Source organism: Nomascus leucogenys, chromosome 23 (assembly GCF_006542625.1).
Source record: "Nomascus leucogenys isolate Asia chromosome 23, Asia_NLE_v1, whole genome shotgun sequence".
In the NCBI taxonomy this organism is placed as follows: Eukaryota; Metazoa; Chordata; class Mammalia; order Primates; family Hylobatidae; genus Nomascus; species Nomascus leucogenys.
The window spans coordinates 17,581,468-17,606,703 of NC_044403.1; the positions used below are offsets into that span (position 1 = coordinate 17,581,468).

The 25,236-nt window shown below is 36.1% G+C and overlaps 1 protein-coding gene across 1 annotated transcript in view; it reads left to right on the plus strand.

The window, feature by feature from the left end:
• Nucleotides 1-25,236, plus strand: part of SLC15A5 (solute carrier family 15 member 5) — a 91,287-nt gene that overhangs the window by 14,373 nt on the left and 51,678 nt on the right. Inside the window, 3 exon segments of the mRNA XM_003265554.4 lie at nt 5,646-5,815; nt 18,739-18,959; nt 23,691-23,877. Of these exon segments, the coding sequence (XP_003265602.3) occupies nt 5,646-5,815; nt 18,739-18,959; nt 23,691-23,877 (578 nt within the window).

Here is a 25,236-nt window from a genome sequence, read left to right on the forward strand (position 1 = left end):
TTTTGGTCAAAGCCATTCAACAAGTCTCCAGGGCATTCCAAACTTTCCTACATTTTCCTGTCTTCTGAGCCCTCCAAACTGTTCCAACCTCTGCCTGTTACCCAGTGCCAAAGTCACTTGCGCATTTGCAGGTATCTTTTCAGCAGTGCCCCATGCTACTGGTACCAGTTTACTGTATTATTCTGCTTTCACACTGCTGATAAAGACATACCTGAGACTGGGCAATTTACAAAAGAAAGAGGTTTAACTGGACTTACAGTTACACACGGCTGGAGAGGCCTCACAATCATGGGAGAAGGCAAGGAGGAGCAAGTCACATCTTATATAGATGGCAGCAGGCAAAGAGGGAGCTGTGCAGAGAAACTCCCATTTTTAAAACCATCATATCTTGTTAGACCCATTCACTATCACAAGAGCATCACAGAAAAGACCCGCCCCCATGATTCAATCATCTCCAATTGGGTCCCTCCCACAACATGTGGGAATTATGAGAGCTACAAGTTGAGATTTGGATGGGGACACAGAGCCAAACCATATCACTCACTATGTTCCAACTTCACTGCTTTTTTTTTTTTTTCCTGAAATCAGGGTTGGAGAAAAATAAACATTTGATGATGACGATATTTGCTTAGCACCATGTAGTTATAATCCATGTTCTTCATTTAATGTTCTTCATTAAAATTCTTACCAAAAAACCTTGTTTAGAGGGTGTGATTCCAATTTTTAAAATTCCAGAGAGTAGAAAATCACAGACCATGTGATTTTCAGATTTTGTGACTCTAACTCATGTCTTTGGACTACCAGTCTGAAGAGGCAGGACAACATTTACAGTTAATGATTGATATATAAAATGTGATGAGAGGAATGAGAGGAATGAAAGGTAATTTCAAATGTTAAAGGCTGGATTAAGAAGAAAATGATAGTGTCATGAAATCGATAACTGCAAAGATGCAGAAAGAAGTATTAACAGGATATTTAGCCCAATTAGCCCTGTACCAGGATGATGGCTTCTGCTCATGGCTCTACAAGCAACACAGCTGTGTGAATTTGGATGAGTCATTTCAGTTCTCCAAGTTCAGATTTCTTCTCTGAAAGAGAGGGAGAAATGTTTTCTGACCTCAGTTTAGGCAATGATTTCTGAGAAACAATTCTAAAGGGACAATCCATGAAAAAAATTATAATAGGACTTCATCACAATTAAGAATTTCTGCTTTTCAAAAGACACTTTTAATAGAATGAAAAGACAAGCCACAGACTGGGAGAAAATACTTACAAATCATATAATTGAGAAAGTACTTATAGCCAGAATACATAGGACAGAAATTTCACCAAAGAAGATATGCAGATGGTCAATAAGCACATGAAAAGATGCTCAATATCATTACTCATTAGGGAAACGCAAAATAAAACCACAATGATATATCAGTACACATGTACTATACCAAGTTTTGGCAGGGATATAAAGAGATTAGAACTCTCATACACATGTTGTGATAATGTAAAAATGTTATAACTACTTAAAAACTATTTGAAATTTTCTTAAAATATTAAATATACATCTATCTTATCACCCAGCCATTACACTCCTAGGTTTTAACCAAGAGAAATTAATGTCTATGTCTGTTCAAAGGCTTGTACATGAATGTTCTTAACAGCATTATTTGTAATAGCAATAAGCTGAAAAATGTCTATTAACAGATAAATGCATAAACAAACAGTGGTACATTTACATAATGGAATAGTACTTGGCAATAGAGAGGAATGGGTACAGATAAATATACTAACATGGATGAATCTCAAAATAATTATGCTAAGTGAAAGAAGCCAGATTTAAAAATACAGATAATTTAACATTTTTTTAAAAATCTATGAATTGCAAACTAATTTATAGTGGCAGAAAAAAGGTCAGTGGTTGCCTATAGATGAGGAAGGGGAAATGAGAAGGGGTAAGGGGAAGGATGACAAAGGGATATGACTGAGCTTTAGAAGCAATGGATATATTCCTTATCTTGAATGTGGTAATTATTTTGTGTGTACATACATATTCAAAACTTATAAAATTGCACACTTCAAATATATGCAGTTTATTGCATCTCAATGATATCTCAATAAAGCTCTTTAAAAAAAATAAAAAGAGAAAAGAAAGTAACAGTAACCAAGACAGTATGATATTGGCATAAGTGGAACAGAACTGAGAGTCAGAAAATACACTTACATTTGTATGGTCAATTGATTTTCAACAAAATGTCAAAAAATCATTGAGGAAAATATCATCTTCTCAATAAATGGTATTGTAATAACTGAATATCCATATAGGAAATAATTACCCCATGACACTCTACTAAAAATTAATTCAAATTAGATTATTAACTTCATATGAAATCAAAACCCATAAAAGTGATTTTTTTTAAAAAACACAGGGGAAAATACTTGTGACAGACTTAGAAAGTATTCTTTACATGGGACACATGCGACATAAAAAGTATGAACCAATAAAGATAAAAATTGATAGACTAAAATTTATTAAAATTTTAAACTTTTGCTTATCAAAAGATATCACTGAGAAAATGAAAAGGAAAACCTCATATTATAAGAAAACATTTGTAGAACATGTATCTGACAGATGACATGCACCCAAAATATATGAAGACCTTTGACAAATCAATGATAGGAAAAGAAACTACCCGATAAAAAAAAAAAAAAATAGAGGATTTCCAGTATTAGCCAATACGAGAAGTGCCCTGTTTCTCCCAGGTACTTCTTACATCAAAAAAACCCAAACCTAACACAACAAACGAACTTAGGGAGATTCCAAAAGGTGGAAAGAAGACAATCTCTTCCTAGGGGCCTTTGAACTTGAGGAAGGACAATAATGAATTTCCTGGGCTTTCTTTTTGTTATCAGTGGGGCTATGGAGAAACCTAGAACCTGGAACCAGGTACAGATGGGTAAGAACCGAGGTGTGGCAAGGAATGGGCAGCTCCAAAAAAAGTCCTGCTCCTCTTACACAAAGTATTAGGGAAAAGGTAGACTAATATAGGAGAAAATATTTTTGACAATATCTGTCCTTCTCTAACCAAACACTATTAAAAACACTGCCTCCCCTGCATATTGTTGGCCTAATAGTTTCAGCAGACATGAGCAAGATTTAATATTTTACATAAACACCCAGAGAATCAGACAGGAACACTCTGATTCCCAAGTCGGGTGGTGTTGCTGAGGCCAAGTGAGGAGCTTGTCTTTGATTTCCTGCCCAGCAGAAACTGGAAGTGCTCTAATTTACCCCCCTGGGCGGTGTCAGCTGCGTACAGCAGGGAGTTGAGCCTCCACTCCCAACCAGAAAGTATGCAGCAAGGCTAGTCTCCAATTAATTAGCAATAATATTCCATGTCTTCAATTAATTTTCCCTCCCCCTCCCCCAGCTTACTTTGTCATACTCTCCTGTGTGATGGAGGAAATAATCTTAGTTAAAATTCAACTCTCCACATATTCCATTATTGTACTCACACAGCAACAAGTCTGAGAAAAATGCAAAATTATACTATGATCACATTACATTCATGACCACAAAACTGGTTCCTTATCATTGCCTAGCAAGTATATAATGCCCAATTTCTCTCCTTCTCCTTCAGATTAATATTTCTAAACATTTTCTTTCTTCTCAGACCTTCAATATTCCCTTTCCATAGCCAGTTCTACCTGTTGTCTGTACTTCTCCTTTTACTTAGAAGAAATAGAGGGAAATAAGGGAAGGAAGGAGAGAGGAAGCAGGGGAGGGAGGGAGGAAGGAAGGAATGAAGGAAGGAAGGAAGGAGGGAAGAGAGGGAGGGAGTGAGGGAGGAAAGGAGGGACGGAAAGAATGAAGGAAAGGAAAAAGAAAAGGAGGGGAGAGGGGAGGGAGGGGAGGGGAGGGGAGGGGAGGGGAGGGAGGGGAGAGGAAGGGATGGGAGGGGAGGGGAGGGAGGGGGGAGGGGAGGGAGGGGAGGGGGAGGGGAGGGGGGAGGGGAGGGGACAGGAGGGAGGGGGAAGGGATGGGAGGGGAGGAGAGGGGAGGGGGGAGGGGAGGGGGGAGGGGAAAAGAGGGTGGGGGGGAGGGTAGGGGGGAGGCTAGGGGAGAGGAAGAGAGGGGAGGGGAGAGGAGGGGAGGGGAGGGGAGAGGAGGGGAGGGGAGAAGAGGGGAGGGGAGGGGAGAGGAGGGGAGGGGAGGGGAGGGGAGAAGAGAGGAGAGGAGAGAGGAATCAGAAGATGTGCAGCCTGGGCAACACAGTGAGACCTCATCTCTACTAAAAATAAAAAAAAAAAAAATTACCAGGTATGGTAGTGAGTGCTTGTGGTCCCAGCTACTTGAGAGAAGCTGAGGCAGTAGGATTGCTTCAGCCTAGGAGGTCAAAGCTGCAGTGAGCCATGATTGCACCACTGCATTCCAGCCTGGGTGACACAGTAAGACCCTGTAGCAAAAAAAAAAAAAATAGAAAAAGAAAAAAGAAAAAGAAGATGTAGTGGACATGCCCCAGGATGACCCCCAGTGGACCACACTCTTGTTTAGACCCATCCCCCTGAGTGTGGGCACAACCTGTAACCCAATTCTAACCAATAGAATATGGGAAAGATTATGGGATATCCCTCCCCTAATTATGTTATATAGCAAAGGTGAAATGATTTTGCAGAGATAACTGAAGTTTCTCATCAGTTGATTTGAGTTGATCAGAGCCCAGATTATACTGGGTGGGTCTCATCTAATCACATAAGCCCTTTAAATTTTAATGATAGTGTAAGTGTACTAAGGCTTATTTAAAATTCTAATGATAGTGTAAGTGTACTAAGGCTTATCTAAAATTCTAATGATAGTGTAAGTGTATTAAGGCTTGCACAACTGAAACACTTAAAAAACTAATATGTATATGTTATATATGTAAACGAGTAAATTTCATTGTATTTAATTTTACCTCAATTTTTTAAGTAAAAGTTAAGATCTCTTCTTTGCAATGAGATTCTAATGGCAAGATTTATAACCAGTGAAAGGTTGAGAGGTAGAGATGATTTTCCCAGAACTTGCAAACCAGACTACTGGGGTAGGTACCTCTCTGTGATACTAATCATTGGGAAGAAAAATGGAAAGTTTTATTCAAATGTCACTCATTTCTTCAGTTACATGCTATTCTAAGTATAACCCAGATATTCCTGCGTATTTGTGTTTTCCTATACTTTGAAAACTGGAATATACAAGAAGAAGTAACTTTTTAATCTTTCCAGTTTCATCAGGGGTATTTGAATGATTAAGTGTTGTCTATAGGTTGTTTAGCACCACAATGCTACAGAGACTGTATGGCCTGCAAAGCCCGAAATATTTATTATCTATCCAGCCCTTTATAGAAAAATTTTGCCAACCTCTGATTTAGATGAAAGAAAGCACCTTCTTTCTATATCGATTCTAAACAAGGATAAAACAAAGATAACGAAACTGGTAAGTCAGGGCTGATGTTTACATCCTTGTTAAGAAATCTAATAAAAAATATTTGCAAAATAGGGTTCAGTTAACATGCCATCATTTGGTAGTTTACATTTGATTAGAAGCATTAAAATTAGCAATAGTTATCGAAAGCAATTCAATGGTATTTTTATTTTTGTCTGTCTGTATACCCCAGGTTTTATTGGCTCATGAACCTAAATGCAACTATTGTGTTTCTGGGAATATCTTACATCCAGCACTCACAGGCCTGGGCCCTTGTTTTACTTATTCCTTTTATGTCTATGCTTATGGCTCTGATAACTCTTCATATGATATACTACAACCTAATTTATCAGTCAGAAAAACGTAAGTAAATTATACGTTACATTAATTTCTGGGTTTATATTGTTTTCTTGACAGATCTCCTTTTTCTTTGATTCTTTATAACTTCTCTTTCAACTCAGAATTTGAAAATTGTGTCAGTTATTACCTTTGATAAAGCAATGGTCTGCAAGAATATTTTTAAGTAAAAATTAAGACTGCTTCTTTGCAATGGGATTCTAATGGCAAGATTCAGACCCAACGAAAAGTTGAGAGGTAGAGATTCCTCTTCTCCCCATCTTCCTTTTTTTCCGTGGTTGAAAAAGTTTTAATAATGGAATATCTGAAGCATAAACAAAAGTAGATAAAGATTATACATGAACCTCACCTAGGTAGCTCTGAGCTTAGCAATTATCAACTCATCTTCACTCACTTTTTCTTCTTCTCACCCAGGTAATTTTCAAGCAAAAACTAAATATTATAGCATTTCTTATTCTTGTATGTTGTTATATTTATTTATATGTAATATATTATGTAGGTGTATGTATACATAAAAGTTAAATTCCATTTGAAAAACATAACCACAATGTCATTATCAATCTCTCTCTGTCACGCACACCCACATATGTGTTTGTGGAGGAAGAAAATTTCTTAACACCATCAAATATCTAGTCACTGTTAAAATCCCCCTGATTGTTTCCTTTTTGAAATATTTTTGTTTGTTTTATAGTTTGTTCAAATCAAATCCAAAAAAGGTTTAAACATTCCAAATGCCAGATATGTCCATAAACTATATATATATATATATATGTATATATATGTATATATATATGTATATATATGTATATATATATGTATATATTCCCCATGCATCTCTATCTCTATTTAATTTATTATTATTATTAGTTTGGTTTTTTTTTGAGACGGAGTCTCGCTCTGTCGCCCAGTCTGGAGTGCAGTGGAGTGATCTCAGCTCACTGCAAGCTCTGCCTCCCAGGTTCACATCATTCTCCTGCCTCAGCCTCCCGAGTAGCTGTGACTACAGGCACCCGCCACCACGCCCGGCTAATTTTTTGTATTTTTAGTAGAGATGGGGTTTCACTGTGTTAGCCAGGATGGTCTCGATCTCCTGACCTCGTGATCCACCTGCCTCAGCCTCGAAAAGTGCTGGGGTTACAGGTGTGAGCCACCATGCCCGGCCCCTAATTTATTATTTTTTAAAAAGAAATCTTAACATTTCTTAGAGCATTTCCCATAGTCAGGATTTCGTGAATTGCATCCGCATAGTGCTTTCCCTCTGTATTTCCTGTAAATTTTCTAATAGACCTAGCTACTTGCAGATTCAGATTTTATTTTGGTCAAATTTCTTTATAGGTGGCATTATGTACTTTAATTAAGAGGCATAATGTCCGTTTTTGCAGAGTTAGCATTCATTGATGATTTTTGCCCAAATCCAATATTTTATTGAGGATTGCAAGGTGATTATATTCTATATTTCTTCCTCTTTTACTAGCTGAAACAGTTTCATAAAAACAAATATCTCCCCATCAGCTAGTTACACTGAGGTATAGTTTATGTAATAAAAAGAAGATAAGCATTTAATTATTTCCTTCTATCTATAGATTTTCAAATTATTGAGTTGAATTGCAATATTCTGCTAAGGTAACTATTAGAATTTCTTTTAAAAAACTATAATTATGAATTTATGCTCTTAAGCATTTTTTATGTGTTTCAATCTACTACAGCGAGTGATTCTCAAATTTGTTTCCATATTTGGACAGTGAAGTTCCCTTCATGTTGGTACCTTAGTCATTCAGATACGCCTCTTGCTGTTTTTCATTGCTTCCTTTGTTTTGTGGATTATCCTTCAATTTTTTTAATAAATGCAAATATTAAAATATCTGTGTGTGCATGTAGGCATATATATTGTCTGCCCTTTTGATGTAAGAAGTAACATATAATTCACACTTTTCTCACTTGCTTTTTTTTTTACTTAGTATACTTTAGGGATCATTTTATAATTGTATATTCATCGTGTAACAAACTATCATTTATTTTACCAGTCCCATATGGATAGACATTTGGGTTGTTTTTTTACATTTGCCATGTTACGTAGATTCTAACAAATAGCTTAGTGCATGTTTCTCTTTGCTTTTCTTTTTTGCCAGTGTATCTTTAGGATAGATTCCTAGAAGTAATATTGCCAAATCAAAAGTAAGTCCATATATACTTTTTCTATATGTTGCCAAATTCCTTTCTATAGTGGTTGTGGCACTATTTTGTATTTCTACCCAAAATGTACAAGAATGCCTTTTTCCCCACAGCCTCTCAAACAAAGTATATTGTCAAACTTTGGGATTTTTGCCAATTTGAGGGTGGAAATGGTATCTTGCTGTGGTTTAAATTTGCATTTTTCTTATTTTGAGAAGAGGTGAGCATCTTTTCATTGCCTTAGAGCATTTTGAATTTCTTTTTCAGTGAATTACCCGTTCCTGTTTCTAGTTCAACTTTTCTATAGAGTTGTGGTATTTATTGCGGTAAAAAAACACATAATATAAAATTTACCATCTTTATCATTTTTTTCTGAGTGTATAAGATGAACATGTAATTTTCAGCTCAGGCATTTAGCTATCAGGACTATTTATTGTAGCTTTTAACTGATAATAATAATTGTACATATTTACGAGGTACATAGTGATGTTTCAATACATATAATGTATAGTAATCACATCAGGGTAATTGGCAGATCCATCATCACAAACATCATTTCTTTGTGTTGGGAAAATTCAATATCCTTCTTCTAGCTATCTAAAACTACTTAATATTTTATTGTTAACTATAGTCATCCTACGGTGGTATAGAACACTAATACGTATTCCTCCTACCTAGCTATAATTTTGTGTCACTTAATAAACCTCTCCCTTTCCCCTATGCTTCCCAGCCTCTAATGTCCTCTGTTCTACGTTTTACTTCTTTGAGATCAGCTTTTTTTTGGCTTCCACGTGTAAATGAGAACATGCAATGTTTAACTTTCTCTTGGCTTATTTCACTTAACATAATGTCTTCCAGTTTCATTCATTTATCCAAAGCAAGGAAAATCAATATATCAGAGACATTTGCACCCTCATATTTATTGCAGCACTACTCACAATAGCTGAGATATGGAATCAGTCTAGGTATCCAACAACAAATGAATGGATAAAGAAAATGTGGTTATCTATACACAATGGAATACTATTCAGCCATAAAAAGGAATGAAATCCTGTCATTTGCAGCAACACGAGTAGAACTGGAAGACATTGTGTTAAGTGAAATAAACCATCTTAATCATTTTAAGTGTACAGTTCAGTAGTGTGAAGTATATTCATATTGTTATGCAATGGATTTCTAGAACTTTTTCATCTTGCCGCAACACTAAAGCTGTATACCCACTAAACACTAATTCCTCCTCTCCACTCCTCCTAGCCCTTGGTAAATGCCGCTCTACTTTCTGTTTCTATATTTTGACTGCTTTAGATACTTCATATGAGTGGAATCATACAGTATTTGTCCTTTTATGACTACTCACTTAGCCTAATATACTCAAGGTTTATCCATGTTGTAGCATCCTGTCACATGCTACAACATGGATATACCTTGAGAATATTAGGATATTAATGCCACATAACATTCCATTGTATGTATATACCACATTTTCTCTATTCACTTGTCTAACAGTGGACATGTGGGATGCGTCTAGCTCTTGGAAAATATAAATAATGCTGAGATGAATGCGAGTATGTAAATATTTCCTCAGAATCTCACTTTGAATTCTTGTGGATATATACTCAGAAGTGGATTGCTGAATCATGTAGTAGTAATTCTACTTTAAAGTTTTTGAGAACTCTTTTTACTGCTTTCCATAATGGCTGCACCATTTTACATTTCCACCAACAGTGCACAAGGGTTACCCACAATTACTCCACATCCTCGTCAACGCAGTATTTCTCTGATCTTTTAATATTGCCCACCTTGAATGATGGCTATGAAGTGATATCTTCTTCTTATTATTATTATTTCAAAGACAGGGTCTCCCCTGTTGCCTAGGCTGATCTCAAACTCCTGAGCTCAAAGGATTTTCCCACCTCATCCTCCCAAAGTGCTGGGATTAGAGGTGTGAGCCACGACACCCAGCCTCATTATGGTTTTGATTTGCATTTCCCTAGTAATTAGTGATGTTGAGCATTTTTTCATGTGTGAATTGGCCATCTGTAAATCTTCTTTGAAGAAATGTCTATTCAAGTCCTTTGGTCATTTTTTAAACAGGTTATTTGAGGTTGGGGGGACTGTTATTAAGTTGTAGAAATTCATTATATATTCTGGATATTAGCCCCATATCAGACATATGTTTTGCAATTATTTTCCCCCATTCCATATGTTGCCTTTTCTCTCTGTGGATTGTTTTCTTTGAAATGCAGAATTTTTCATGTTTGATGTAATCCCATTTGTCTATTTTTAATTTTTTTGTTGCCTGTGTTTTATTGTCATGTCCAAGAAATCTTTGCTAAATCAAGTCTACTGAAGCTGTTGCCCTACAGTTTCTTCCTGTAGGAGTTTAATAGTTTTAGGTCTTACTTTTAGGTCTTTAATTTATTTTGAGTTAATTTTTGTATATGGTCTAAAGCAAGGATCCAACTTCATTCTTTTGCATGTGGATATCCGGTTTTTCCCGCCCTATTTGTTGAAGAGACTGTCCTTTCCCTCTTATATAGTCTTGGCACGCCTGATAAAAATTATTCGCCATCATATGCAAGGGTGTATTTCTGGGTTCTCTACTCTGTTCCATTGGTCTATATATCTATCTTCATATCAAAACCTTGTACTCTTAATTACTGTTACTTTGTAGTATGTTTTAAAATCAAAAAGTGTGGGACATCCAACTTCAATTTTCTTTTTCAAGTTTGTTTTCACTATTAATATTCCATATGAATTTCAGGAATTTTTTTTTATTTCTGCAAAAATGCTGTTGAGATTTTGACAGGGATTGCACTGAATCTATAGATCACTTTGGCTAGTATGGACATTTTAACAATATTAAGTCTTCCAATTCACAAGCACAGGATATCTTTCCATTTATTTGTATATTCTTCGTTTTTTTTAAGTAAAGTTTTACAGTTTCCACTATACAAGTCTTTCACCTTCTTGGTTAAGTTTATTTCTAAGTATTTATCTTTTCAATGCTATAGTATATGGGAATGTTTCCTTAATTTACTTTCAGATCAGTCATCGTTAATTATAGAAATGCAACTGATTGTTGAGTGCTGATCTTGTATTCTGAAACTGCTGAATTCCTTTATTAATTCCAATGACTTTTGTGTCGAATTCTTAGTGTTTGGTACATATAAGGTCATGCCGTCTGTGAACAGAGGCGCTTTTCCTTCTTCTATTCTGATTTGTATGCTTTTTAGTTCTTTTTCTCTTGTTATTTCTCTGTCTGAAACTTCCAGCACTATGTTCAATTATAGTAGCAAGAGTGGGCATCTTTGCCTTGCTCCTAATCTTAGAGGAAAAGCATTCAGTCTTTCCCATTGAGTATGGTGTCAGCTGTGGGATATTCATATATGACTTTTATTACGTTAAGGTAGTTTCCTGCTATTATTAGTTTGTCTAATGTTTTTATCATGAAAGGGTGTTGAATTTTGTCAAATGTTTTTCCTGCATCCATTGAGATGATCATGTGGTTTTTGTCTTTCATTTTGTTAGTGTGATGTATTACATTGATTGATTTTTGTATGTTGAACTATTTTTGAATTCCAGGTATAAATTCCACTTGTCTGTGGTCTATGATCCGTTTAATGTGCTATTGAACTTGGTTTGTTTCTATTTTATATCAATATTCATCAGAACTATTGGTCTGTACTTTTCTTGTTATGTCTTTGTCTGGTTTTGGTATCAAATTAATGCTGGCCTCAGAATAGTTGGGAATGTTTTCTCTTTTTAGAGTCTTTGGAAGAGTTCAAGAAAAACAGGTGTTAATTCTTCTTTAAATGTTTAGTAGAATTCTCCAGTGGATCCATCTGGTCTTGGGCTTTTCATTGTTAGGGGTTTTTGATTACTGTTTAAGTCTTTTCACTAGTTTTAGGTCTTTTCAGATTTTTTGTCATGATTCAGTCTTAGTAGGTTGTATGTTTATAGAAAGCTATCCATTTCTTCTAGGTTATATAATTTGTTGGTGTATAATTGTTCCTCTATAATCCTTTTTATTTCTGTGACATCATTTGTAATGTCACCTTTCACTTCTGATTTTAATTATTTGAGGCTTTCCTCTATTTTTCTTAGTCTAGATAAGGGTTTGTTAATTTTTTTAATATTTCCAAAAATCAACATGCTTTCATTGAGTTTTTTCTATTGTTTTCCATTCTCTATTTTGTTTATCTCTGCTCTGATCTTTATTATTTCCTTCTTTCTTCTGACTTTGTGTTGTTTGTTCTTCTTTCTCTAGTTCCTTGAGGTGTAAGGTTAAGTTATTGATTTGAGATCATTCTTCTTTATTAATGTAAACATTTGCCATTATAAACTTTCCTCTTAGTATTTACCACTCCTGCTGCATCTCATAAGTTTTGGTATAGTGTGTTTTTGTTTTAATCTGTGTCCAGATATTTTCTAAATTCCCTTGTGTTTGCTTCTTTGTCCAATTTGTTAAGAGTAGGTTGTTTTGCTTTTCATTTCATGTCAATTTTTAGAGCATTATATTTTGGGAGTATTAACACTTTGTCCATGAGAAAAGTTGCAAATATTATTCCTTATTTATCACACATATTTTTAACTTGCTTCCTGTGTTATTTTCTATGCACAGGTTTTTCCATGTGTTTGTTTTGTCTTTCATTGGGGCTTATGTTTGTAATAAAACTCATCAATATTCTCCCTTATTGCTTCTAAATTTTGAGTCATGGTCAAAAGTTTTACTCACTTTCAGGTTATAAAAGAATTAATCCATATTTTCTTTTAGTATTCATTTTATTGCCTCTTTTCTTTACCTCTCTGACCCCTTCATAAATTATATTAGAATATCTTTTAGGAATAAACCCAACTGTATCTTTTATCCATATTATTACCAACCTATCCTAACCTTACTTATTAAAAAGTCTATGTTTTTCAAACTGATTTTAGATGCCATCTTCATTGTGTACTTTCGCTTGCACTTCTGGAGTTTCTATTCTGTTCCATTGTTAAGTCTCTCTATTCATCTTGTTTAACTCAGACCTTAATTCGTAACATATTTTTCTTTTCCTGCTATTTCTCTATACAGCTACTACCAATAGTAATGCAATGAGTTACATTTTTAAAAATGAAGCACATTCACCAATGTTATTTTATTTTTATCATATACCTACAAGGTAGATGGGAAGGGCACCTTTTGCAGACTAGACTCTGGATGCTTTGCCTGTGCTCCTGTAGCACTCTGAACACATCTTTATCATTTTATTTACCACATATGTTGAAATTATCTATTTATAAACACAATTAGAAGTTCCTGTGTCTTATAAATACTTGAATATGGTAAGTATTCAATCAGTGTTTGTTATTGTTAAACTGAGCACAGAAACTGAGACATAATATAATTAAATGACTTGCTCAAGATGTCACAGAAAAGAGTTGAAGTGGAACCAGAACCCAAGCCTATTTTTCTTAGGCTGGGGCTCATGCTATTACACCATACACTGAGGCAGTGAAGCATTGAAAATATTATACACAGAAGTCTCTGCCCTGTTTCTGAGAGCTCTGTGGCCTGTGGACCACACTTAGCAGTACATGTCCTCTTAGTAGTCTATAGAATGGGGTCAATATGCAAAAAGTCCCCAATAGCAAAAAAAGAAGAAAATGTAAAGTATATGATTTTTCCTAAAAACCACTTTGGCACTTTCTCAAGTGTCTAATTATCAAATAATTTAGGGTTTTGTGAATACACACACACATATGCACACATATGTATACATATATTCATATATACTATTTTTTGATTCAAATTTTCTAAATAACTGTTCAGCATCCATTCATTTGCTTCTTAATTTACTATTTGAACATATATTCATCTGAATCAAGAAATGCAATTCTCTTTCAACTAATACAGATCTATGTAATCAACTCTGTTTACTGCCAGCCTATTGCAGTCCATATATTACATATTTTAACGTGATAAGGTAATCTGTTTTTGGATGTTAACAAGATAAAACTTTATTAGCTACAGGAACAATTAGCATAGAAAATGTTCTTGAGTGGCTGACTTTACACAAGTCTCTATAAAATGAATATTTGAGGGTTGTGCTTTGTTTTGCTTGTTTTGTTTACTACTTCTAAGCTCACCCAACTATGATGAAGTAAAACTCTGTCTTTCCTTTAGTGAAGTATATAATCCTTATTTTGGCTTCTTTCTCTCTGATGACTAAATTGGAAATTCCTCAAAGCTGTAATTCAAAGCCATAGGTGATCTTAAAGAAATGATTTTTGATATGCTACCTTTTATTTTAAGGTAACTTTTCAAATGTGGACCATGCATTCCATTATGTTTAGCTGTCAAGCACGGCATTCATTTGCATTTCTTCCCACTGCTATAATTTTGAAAACTGGCAGGTGACCAAAGAAGAAAAAATGTGCATCTACCATCTAGAGTGCAATGTAGGCTTTTTAAAAAAATTATAATTAAGTAGCATAGATATTCATATTTAGAGCAAGGTCAGAAGAGTAGAACATTACAGCCAAGGACTTAAAGGTACAAAGAATAGGAAAACTGCTTTCTAAAATTTTTTTTTAAAAAAATAGTAATAACTACAATCTTTAAGTTTTGCAATAAAACACTTAAAATAGCTCATCTGTTTTATTTTCAAATGTGCACGCCTGGTGTGTTTGCCATGCACATTTAAACCAGAGCTTGAAGTCTCAGTTGAATTTTTCATTTCAGTATTTTCGTCAACTTCCAATTTCTGCTCCTGGTACAGAAAACCAATTTGAGAACTGTAATGATAATGGACTTTTTTAGAGGCTGAGCCTACATGACACCCAAAATTATTTGCATAGAGGGCGTGAGTTTTCTATTAAGTCTAGTGGATTAATCCAAGGAAGTGGTATGATGTTTAGATGTAAATGTTTTCAACAGGTATCCATCCTAACATTTAGTGGTAACTACAGTTTCATGGGACAAGGGCCACTCCCTTTGGGTAGACAGATTATTGTATAGTTCCTTTTCTTGGATTCTCTTGCTGACTTACTGGGTCTCTCTCAGTCCAGTTGATCTACTTAGGTTTATTACTTCACCACTTTCTTTCCCTCTTACAACTCATCTAGCACATTGTCTACCTCTTCTCAGTCTCCTTAACCAACCTTTCTCCTGTGATAATTTCCTAACTGATGTGCAGCCCTAGGATTCATTCCAGGGACCCTGAATCTTCTCTTCCTGCCCTCTTTCCTTATCTCCAGACTCATGGCTTTTAATGCCATCTAATACACCAAACAGTCAGTGTTATATTGACCTCTCTCCTGACCTTGAAAAGCATATATTCTACTTCTTACTTGACATGTTGACTTGGTTATCATCTAATAATTCCTCAAACTTAATTTGACCAAAACACAACTCCTGATTCAGCTAACTACAGACTGGCTACTTGTTTTCTCCCTCTCAATAAAGTCACCAACACCCAGTTGTTTAAGGGGGAAAAAAGTAGACATCTTCAAATTTTCTCACTTCTTTACCCCTTTCCCACATCAGAAAATTTTACTGATTGTTCAAAAACCATCCCATTCCCTTCATATCTCTTCATGGCTACTACTGTGCTAGTCTGGGTCACCACCATCTCTTGCCTGTTCCCCAGGTCCCTAAAATTCATTATCCATGCAGCTACCGGGGTTCCAGGGTAACTATTTTAAAATATACATCATAAGATCTCTCTAGTATACTTAAAACTTCTTAATGGTTTTCTATAATATTGTAGATAAACGTCAAGTTCCTTACTTTGACCTATATGATCTGACCCCCCTGACAACCTCCTAGACCTCATCTCCCCGCAATATTCCCTCTAACTGAGCTCCTACCTTATTGGCCTTTATGCTTTCTGAACCCCTCCTGGCTAATTTCTACTTCATGATAAGCCTGGCATACGTTTCCTAGGTCTCTTTGCCTATTTCTAGTCATTTAATCCTCAGTTCATATGTCAACTCCTTAGGAGGTCTCCTCTACCCCACAATGGGTCTCTATCATAACAGCCCACTGTGTTTTCATCATAGAACTTGCCTAATATTTTCCTGCTTTTAGGGTCTCCCCCACCACAAAGAAGAATCAGGAGTTTGTAGGTACTGTTCACTGCTATATTCTCAGGGCCCAAAACAGTTTCCTGACTCCTAGTAGATTCTCAGTAAGTATGTGGAATAAATCAATGATTGTAATGACATTTCTTTGGCATCAATTATATGCCCTTGCTGTGTTAGCTAGAGTTTTAGACCTCATTCCTATGTTATCATTTCTTGTTTCTTGACCATTTTGTTTTTGTTGCTTGATATCACTATATCTGATACAATTCTATTTGTTTAAACAAGTCTATTTTTCAAAGTACATATTCAACTGAAGCCAGTGCTACACAAAGCATGGTTCATGGAGCAGTGCTGGTCTCTGAACTGTTTGTTGCCAGTATACAACAAAATAAATACAGACACTAAGAGAAAACATATAGAAATATTTATGGACAGTGACATCTTATGTCTGTTGAATCTAATAATAAAAATATCAGGGCTTATATTTTGTATGTCTTTATTTTATGTTTAGATATTTCATTTTGATTGGATTTCACAAATGAATTCACATGATAATTGAGAAATTTTTTTAAAAAACTCATTTTTAACACAGGTTGAGAAGCACTAATCTGAACTACCACTACCTCTCATTAGAAATAAAATGATGGCAATATTTAATGTTTAATAAGATTGCAGGTATCAATTTGTCATGTATTAGAAGCGGATTCAAGTTTATCTTGCAACAAATAGTGATTGTTTATACAAAAAAAGGGTTAGTGAGTTTAAAATATATTATATGTAATACAAATTCCTGAATTTTAAAAATTGGGAGGAAACTGGGGAAAATATCTTTGGAAATAATCTTTCATCCTGCAAGTACTTATCATTTAATAATAAAACCTATCTGGAAGCATAAAGTAATTTGGATCAGTGTTCATAATAACCCTACTATCTACACAGCACCACTTTGCAAGAGTTTAGCAGAGAACAGGTTGATGAGTAATAGAGACAAGATTGTAAGGAAATGTCAGGAAGTTAAGCCACCCAGCCCAGGCTTGTTCAAATTCAGTCTCCAGACTGTTCATCAACACATTCTCAGTTCTCATCTTACTTAAACCTTAAGTAAACTAATTGAAATAGCTAGGAATATCTCATAATAGAGCAGTTCATTCTCTAATAATAAAGAGCAGTCCCTATTACTTCTTTCCTAAGAGAAACAAATCTTGGCCTCTCACAGGGGCTTCTGTCTTCCTGGCCTTACCAGTACCTGGGCCTTCACCTACTTCAGGCAATAGTGACTAGGAAGAGGCAAAAGTGACCATAGATATAAGCCATCTCCTGTTAGCAAGTATCCCAACATACTCCCAGATGACCTAAACACACTTCACAAAGGCCACCAAAGAGCCACAGCTGTAATCATTCTTGGTCACTACCAATTTGGGCTGGATTTGATTCAGTGACTTAGAGGTGAAAGGCTCCATATTCAATTACCAGGCCCCCAGCTTCCTCAATTAATCAAAGGCTGACATAATGGGTCTATTACAACTCTTGAAGAAAAGACCAGATCAAATCAATATAATCACTTTATAGCTATAAAAATAGATTAATACATATTTTTTATTTAAATATAAAATCCAAGACTCTATGGCATATAAATGAATTTCATTAGAATGCATTTTATCTAGAATTTTATTATAGGAAACTTGAACATAATCAAAATGACTTTCAAACTATACTTTGAGTTTCTATAGCAGCCTTCTTTGGAGAAACACAAACATTTTCACATTTATTATGCCATTTACCTGGCAACAGTAGTTTGGTGTCTACATAATTTCTGGGGGGATTTATCTGGTCAAAGGGAGTGCTATGAAAAATTGTAACCATCATGATAGCACAGCTGAACTGCTACCTAAATGGGGGTCTCTTATCTGTCATTGTATCAGGCAATCCTAATGGAGTCAAAGAAAAGGTAGGAACTGAAAGATCATAAAAGAAGCAACAATGAGGTTGCAAATCACTAGCAGTAAGTGACTGCTGCCATCTGAAGCAATTAAAGCGCTTCTGATTGTAGAGCAACAGCCATGTAAACCTAGAAGAAACTACTGGAAAAGTCAAAAGCCAACTAATCTAATCTGAACTCTTAATGACACTATCACCATGCATAAAATCATTTAGAGAGTTCATAGTTTAACCTTATTTCTAAATCCAGGGATAAAGTCAAAGCAGAGATTACATTTCCCTTCATCTCCATGTCACAATAAGAAGCCACCCTCTACCTGCCAAGTAAAATGAGGATTATTTATATAATAATTTATACGAAAAAATAGTACTAGTTCTTTTTATTAAGGATGTTAAAGAAAGTTCAGTTTATTGTATTCATTAATGCATTAAAATTAGAGACTTCTGAGAGATTCTGAAGTCCTTAACTTTGGTGTATTATTTTGTCACCTTTCTTTCCCTTTTAATATGTTTTCATTGATCTTACCTTTTACACTTTTGACATCAACTGCTAGGTGCCACCCTGGGCTGGTGATCAGGATGCCAGAATCACCATCAGATGGGTAGTCCTTTGAATCCAACCCCTTGGGTGCTAAAAACTTTCTCACTTCACTGCCCTGCATCCTTGAATCATTATCTTTCTGATCAGCATCTTGAAAAACTGAAGAACCATTCCTATACTAATACATAATATCTCCAATTACTTGCAGGTTGTTCTCTCCTGACAAGCGTTGGGGTGTTGGTTAGTCCACTGAAAACATGCCACCTGCAATACTGCCATCTTGGCAGAGACGTGACAAGCCAGTTAGACCATGCCAAAGAAAAAAATGGTGGCTGCTACAGTGAGCTCCATGTAGAAGACACAACATTTTTCCTCACCCTTCTCCCTCTCTTCATTTTTCAGCTCCTATACAGAATGTGCATTATGCAGGTAAGGACAGGCGATGAGTACCACCCCAACAACAGGAAAGTGATTGCATGTCAACAGTACAAATCAAGGTGAATTTTCTCCCCAACGAGCGCTTTCCATATACATCGGCAGGCAGTTATCCCACAGAAGCTTCTCATCATTATAGGCTCTGATTTCCAGAGCTAAGCGGGGTCAGGCAGACGCATACCTGAGGAGACCCTGGGATGTGTTTCTTTTGTGGAGCTATAAATGTCTGTCAGTAGGTGCAGACAGTACTTCAGAGTGCATAGTCGTAAGGCGTAAGAGCAGTGCACAAACATATCAGATCTGTAGGCAATTACCAAACTTCCCTCTAGCCAAAGGTTTTGCCTTCCTCCCTCATTAAACCTTTAGAAAGTGGTACTAACAAGTAGCTTAATTGACTGATTTGAGTACCACCTCCACTGTACTCTTAAATATAAGTACTAATGAGCAAGTGATTCTCTCCCCACCCACTCTATTAGTTCCTTGGGGAATTCGTTCCTGTGCTGTGAGAAAATCAAGGGAAAACACTAAGCCCAAAGTATCTTTTATAGATATATTTGATAGATATAAATTTTTTAAATGTGGTTAAAGTTAAAGACTAACTTACTTACTGAGAAAAATAAATGATTACAAAAGTCTTTGAAAAAATCTGGGACTGTCCATTGCTAACCCCCAACTTGGAATTTAGAAGACTCATGAATGAGTTACATTTAGAAATCACAGAATAATAGAGCTGCAACAAAATTTAGAGATTAACTTCATAAACTACTTTATTTGTTAAACAGGAACCTTAGGCTCAGAAAAATTAAGTGACTTTCTTTTGGTAGAGGTGAGGCACCATAGGTCACAGTTAATAGTAGTGAAAGGGAAAGCGGAATCTGTCCTCTGTCTCTCAGTACAGTGCCTGCCCCTCTAAACCAGGGGTTAGCCATCTACTATCTGAAGGCCAAATCCAGTCCACTATTTTTGTACATCCTGTAAGCTAAGAAGATTTTTACATTTTTATATGTTTGAAAAAAATTAAAAAAAGAATAGTATTTTCTGGCACATGAAAATTATATAAAATTTAGCCTAGCGTGGTGGCTCACACCTGTAATCCCAGCACTTTGGGAGGCCGAGGCAGGCAGATTACCTGAGGTCGAGCATTCGAAACCAGCTTTACCAAAATGGAGAAACCCCATCTCTACTAAAAATACAAAATTAGTCAGGTGTGGTGGCGCATGCCTGTAATCCCAACTGCTTGAGAGGCTGAGGCAGGAGAATCGCTTGAACCTGGGAAGCAGAGGTTGCGGTGAGCAGAAATCATGCCATTGCACTCCAGCCTGGGCAACAAGAACGAAACTCCATCTCAAAAAAAAAAAAAAAAAAAAAAAAGAAAAAGAAAAAGAAAAGAAAAATATATAAAATTTAAATTTTAGTGTCCATAAATGAAGTTTTATCAGAACATAGCCATGCTCTTTGTTTTGTCATATCTATGTCTGCTTATGCACAAAAATAGCAGAGTTGAGTAATTGCCATGGAACCCACATGTGGACATATTTACTATCTGGCCCTTTACAGAAAAGTTTCTTGACCTCTAGACTAAATAATGCATGAAAGCTAGTCTGATTCAGGAGATTCAAACTCCCTCTTGACTCTACAATAGCAGTAGGCACAAAAACAGAATACAGCAGAAATCTTACTCATATATGTAAGCATTAATATAATAAAACATCTTAGATTGGAGGAACTGATAAACAGTACAAAATTACTACATGGCCCATAGCTAACCTCAAAAGCCTATGTGCAAGTAACACAGAATACCAGTTCCTTACCTTCATAATGCAATGACACCTGACATTTCTTTCCACTTAGTTCGACCCTTCTTTGCACACTGTCATATATTTTTTAATTTAACATAAATTACAATAAATTTTGATAAACTAATTTTTTAGCATATCACCAAATCTAGATGCGCAATTTATTGCAAAGCACAGAAACTAATAGCTGTTGATCACCTATTATGTGCCATAGCTTCTAAAAGATGGCTTCACAGTATGTAATTTAATCCCCACAGCAAGGCTACATGGCTATTACTCTCCTAAACCTGAGGCTCAGAAACTAAGTTGCAACTCGTTCCCAGTCACCTTGCTAATGTGTGGCAGAGCAACATCCCAACTCAGGATTAGTGTCAAGGGCCATGCTTTATTATCCTCAATATCACTCTTGCATTGGGTTAAAAATCCCTGATAAAAACTACATAGATTCCAAAATTATATACAGTAATGTTATGCTAGAAACTTCAAAGAAAATGCTTAGATCATACTTTGCCAGGGAGGCAGAGGAATTTCAAATAGGATAGGCTGGGATTAGATTTTTGCCCCCAGATGAAATAATCACCAGTACAAAGGCAATCAAAGTACCAAGAATAAAACATCATAGAATTTCATACATATTTTAAATTTAGTAGCCATTATTGACCTTCAGTTGCAAGACATACATCTAAAATATATTGATATTACGGCTGATGAGGTTGCCATTTGACATTACTGGCCAGTCAAAGGTGAGAATGAATCTCTATTGACAGCAATTATTTCTGAATACTCACAGGCTTGGATGAAATAAAAGTATTTAAAATTTTACAGGGTGATGATTTCAGAACTTGAGGCAGAGGCAGAAATGATTTCAAGCTTTCAAGACACTGCAGCCTTTTCTAAGATTAGGCAATATATTAATATTGCTTCACTAAAGATTAATAGTACATTTGCCACATTATTAAGTTAACAGATTTCTGTGTCTGTGATTCATGCCGATAATAACTTTATTCCTATTAACAATAATTCTCATTTGAAATCAGTAACAGAAACTTTCAAGTTGTGCTGGGAGCCTTTCAGTCTTAGAGTTGTTCTGCTGCCAGCACTTTTTGTTAAAACACATCATTCATTTTCCTCCGATGGGGGATCCATGCTCAATAATTTTATTGAAGTAGGGCATAACTAACTAATGTTCCTTTAACTCTTGCCATCTGTACTCAGCCAAAACAATCCTTGTTTAGTATGCTAAGAGTCAAATTAAAGATTGGAAGATAAATGATCACCAGGACACGTTTTCTATAGAAAGAATCTCAGTGAAAACGTGGTCTTGTCCTGTGTTTGGGCAGTTAACACGGCAATAGGCTCATTTTACAATTGGTGGACTTGGTAACAGCTGTACTGACACCATAACACTGATTCCCCATATATACCCTCTTGAATTGTACAGTTGAGTCTAGAGAAGGGGTTAGCAAAGGTTTCAAATGAGAAGTTATCATCTGGATATTTGAGCGAGGCTGCTCTCCCAGGATGGTGGTGAAGCAGGGATCCTAATGCAGCTCTTGTACCATAAGAGTTTGGAGGATCCACTCCTCAAGAAGACTTGGTTGACTTTCCCTCCATGACACTCAATAGCCTTGTGTACCACTGGGAATTAAAGAAATACTATGCGCTACTAAAGATCATGATCGGCCGGGCGCGGTGGCTCACGCCTGTAATCCCAGCACTTTGAGAGGCCGAGGCAGGCAGATCACGAGGTCAGGAGATTGAGACCATCCTGACTAACACGATGAAACCCCATCTCTACTAAAAATATAAAAAAATTAGCCGGGTATGGTGGTGGGTGCCGGTAGTCCCAGCTACTCGGGTGGCTGAGGCAGGAGAATGGCTGAACCCGGGAGGTGGAGCTTGCAGTGAGCCCAGATCGCGCCACTGCACTCCAGCCTGGGAGACAGAGCGAGACTCTGTCTAAAAAAAAAAAAAAAAAAACGAAAACAAAAAAAAGATCATGATGAAGCTGTAACAAAGCTCATGTACTAGAAAAGTGAAGGGACACCTCTTTCATGTGACATCATCCCTTGGTTCTGATATCACACCCGGTTGCCAAGAGGATTGGAATACACTGAGAGTCTCCAAATTAGTGTTAGAATTTTGGTTAGCATTGGGGTTAATTTTAAAATGAAGAAATTCTAACAATACATTGAGGATTTGGGGTGGAGCACAGGGTTTTAAAAAAAAATTTTGTATCTTTCACTTTATCATGCAAACCTTTTTCATGTCTTTCCTTTATGGAATTCTAGTATCACGTAATTAGTTTGAAGGGAGGGCAAAGACACAAGAAGGTTTTTTTTTTCTTCCCCATGTTACTTAGTTCACATTGGAAACAAAGCCTCTCTAAATAGCCCCCTCAAAGACAGCCTACAGCAATGAACACGTGTCCACATTGGGCCCCTCTTCTTAGGAAAAAGTCATTTCTATATTGCCACCAAAGTAGATGCTTTTTAAAGAATCTATTCTAGCCTCATTTTTTTCATCAGGATAAAACAGACATCTTTAGTATTTTTTACTGGTTTTGTATTAGTGTTCATGAAGAAAAGTCATTTTGCTTATCTGTGGAATTTAAGTTATTTGGGTTTTTATGTGTCATCTTAAGCACAAAATTGGGGCCATCATTACTTTTCATAGAAAAATTAAGAGAGACTAAATGACGATAGAGTCTTTCATGAGGAATGAGTACTATTGTCAATAGACTAGACAGAGCTCCTACCACCACAGATGAAGACCCTTTATCAGCTCGTAACTGGGACCTTGAAAAACTAGGGAACATCCAGCTCATCCATCACAGAGTACGTGCATGAGGGAAGGCCTCTGGTGGACGATGCTTTGTTCAAAGTTAAACCACTGTCTTAATGTATGGATGTTTCCCTCTTGAATACAGATTCCTTCAGGATATTATCTGCAAACTATGAATTCCAACCTGAATTTGGATGGATTTCTTCTGCCAATTGCAGTAATGAATGCCATCAGCAGCCTACCATTACTAATTCTGGCTCTTTTTCTGGAGTATTTCAGCACCTGCCTGTTTCCCTCTAAGAGGGTTGGATCATTTCTGTCAACATGCATCAGTAAGTACAATTGAACCATTTCATGTGAATCGTTTGAAACTTTTTAAAACAACATTCTGCTAAGATCCAAACTAGCTATATGCTCCTGAGTAGCGTCAGATTTTGACAAATTGGAAAACAGGTGAATTTGTGACTGATAACATCCATCTTCCAAAATCTATAGCCAGACATGTGTCCCATCTTCTTCCCATCCTTTTATGTTTATGTCTCCTCAGAAGACACACCTGATATAAAGAGATAGTGAAATTTCCAGCACTACCAAATGACCTATCCTTAAAGCCAGGCAGTCCTTACCCCTTAAGTCTATGTCAAATATGTTCTTAAAAATAAACACAGTTAATTCATTCCAAAAGATCATTTTAACTTCTGAATCAGTAACAAAATTGATTAAGGATTAGTATTGTAAGTTGCAGCTTCAATACAGTACTTTATCAAATAGTAAGTGGCATAGAAATAATGCTTTTTAATCATTTTTTAAAGTGAAACAATTTAGGATATCATTCTCAGAACATAATCAATAGGACATAAAATAAAAGTTATCTGATTGAAATGGGAGAGAAGGATGGAAGTCCATTCTGATCATACTCTCCTCTGCCTGTCTTCCTTCAATACCATCAGGGAACAAGAGAACAGTGCAGGTGCAGTAAAACAAGTTTCAATCTAAGAATCAGAGAACTCTGCCATTGAACTCCTCCTGGTGACTTTGAAAAAGCCACTGAAACTTTCTTGTTTTAGTTTGCTTATTTTTTTCATTGAGGGACATACCCTAGATAAATTTTGGATCATTTTGTTCTGTAAAACTTTTGAAATCACTCAGGATGACATCAGTGCCCAGAATGTAGTCCAGACACATAGCAAAAGCTCTATAAATGTTAGCTATTATTATGAGTCATTATGTGCAGGGGACACATTTAATTGTTTGGTGAGCATAAACAGAAAGCAAAGGAAGTTTGAAATTCTTAAGTAATATCATGCAATGGTAACCTAATGTCTTATCCTCTACTTGAGAAACAATTCTATTGAAATAGTCAAGGTCAGGCATATAGAAGATTCTCTTCTCTCAGTTAACCTGTTCTTAATTTTTTTTTTTTTTTTTTTTTTTTTTTTTTTTTTTTTTTTTGAGACGGAGTCTCCAGGCTGGAGTGCAGTGGCGCTATCTCGGCTCACTGCAACCTCCGCCTCCTGGGTTCACACCATTCTCCTGCCTCAGCTTACTGAGTGCCTGGGACTACAAGCACCTGCCAGCACGCCCGGCTAATTTTTTTTGGCATTTTTAGTAGAGACGGGGTTTCACTGTGTTAGCCAGGATGGTCTCGATCTCCTGACCTCATGATCCGCCTGCCTCGGCCTCTCAAAGTG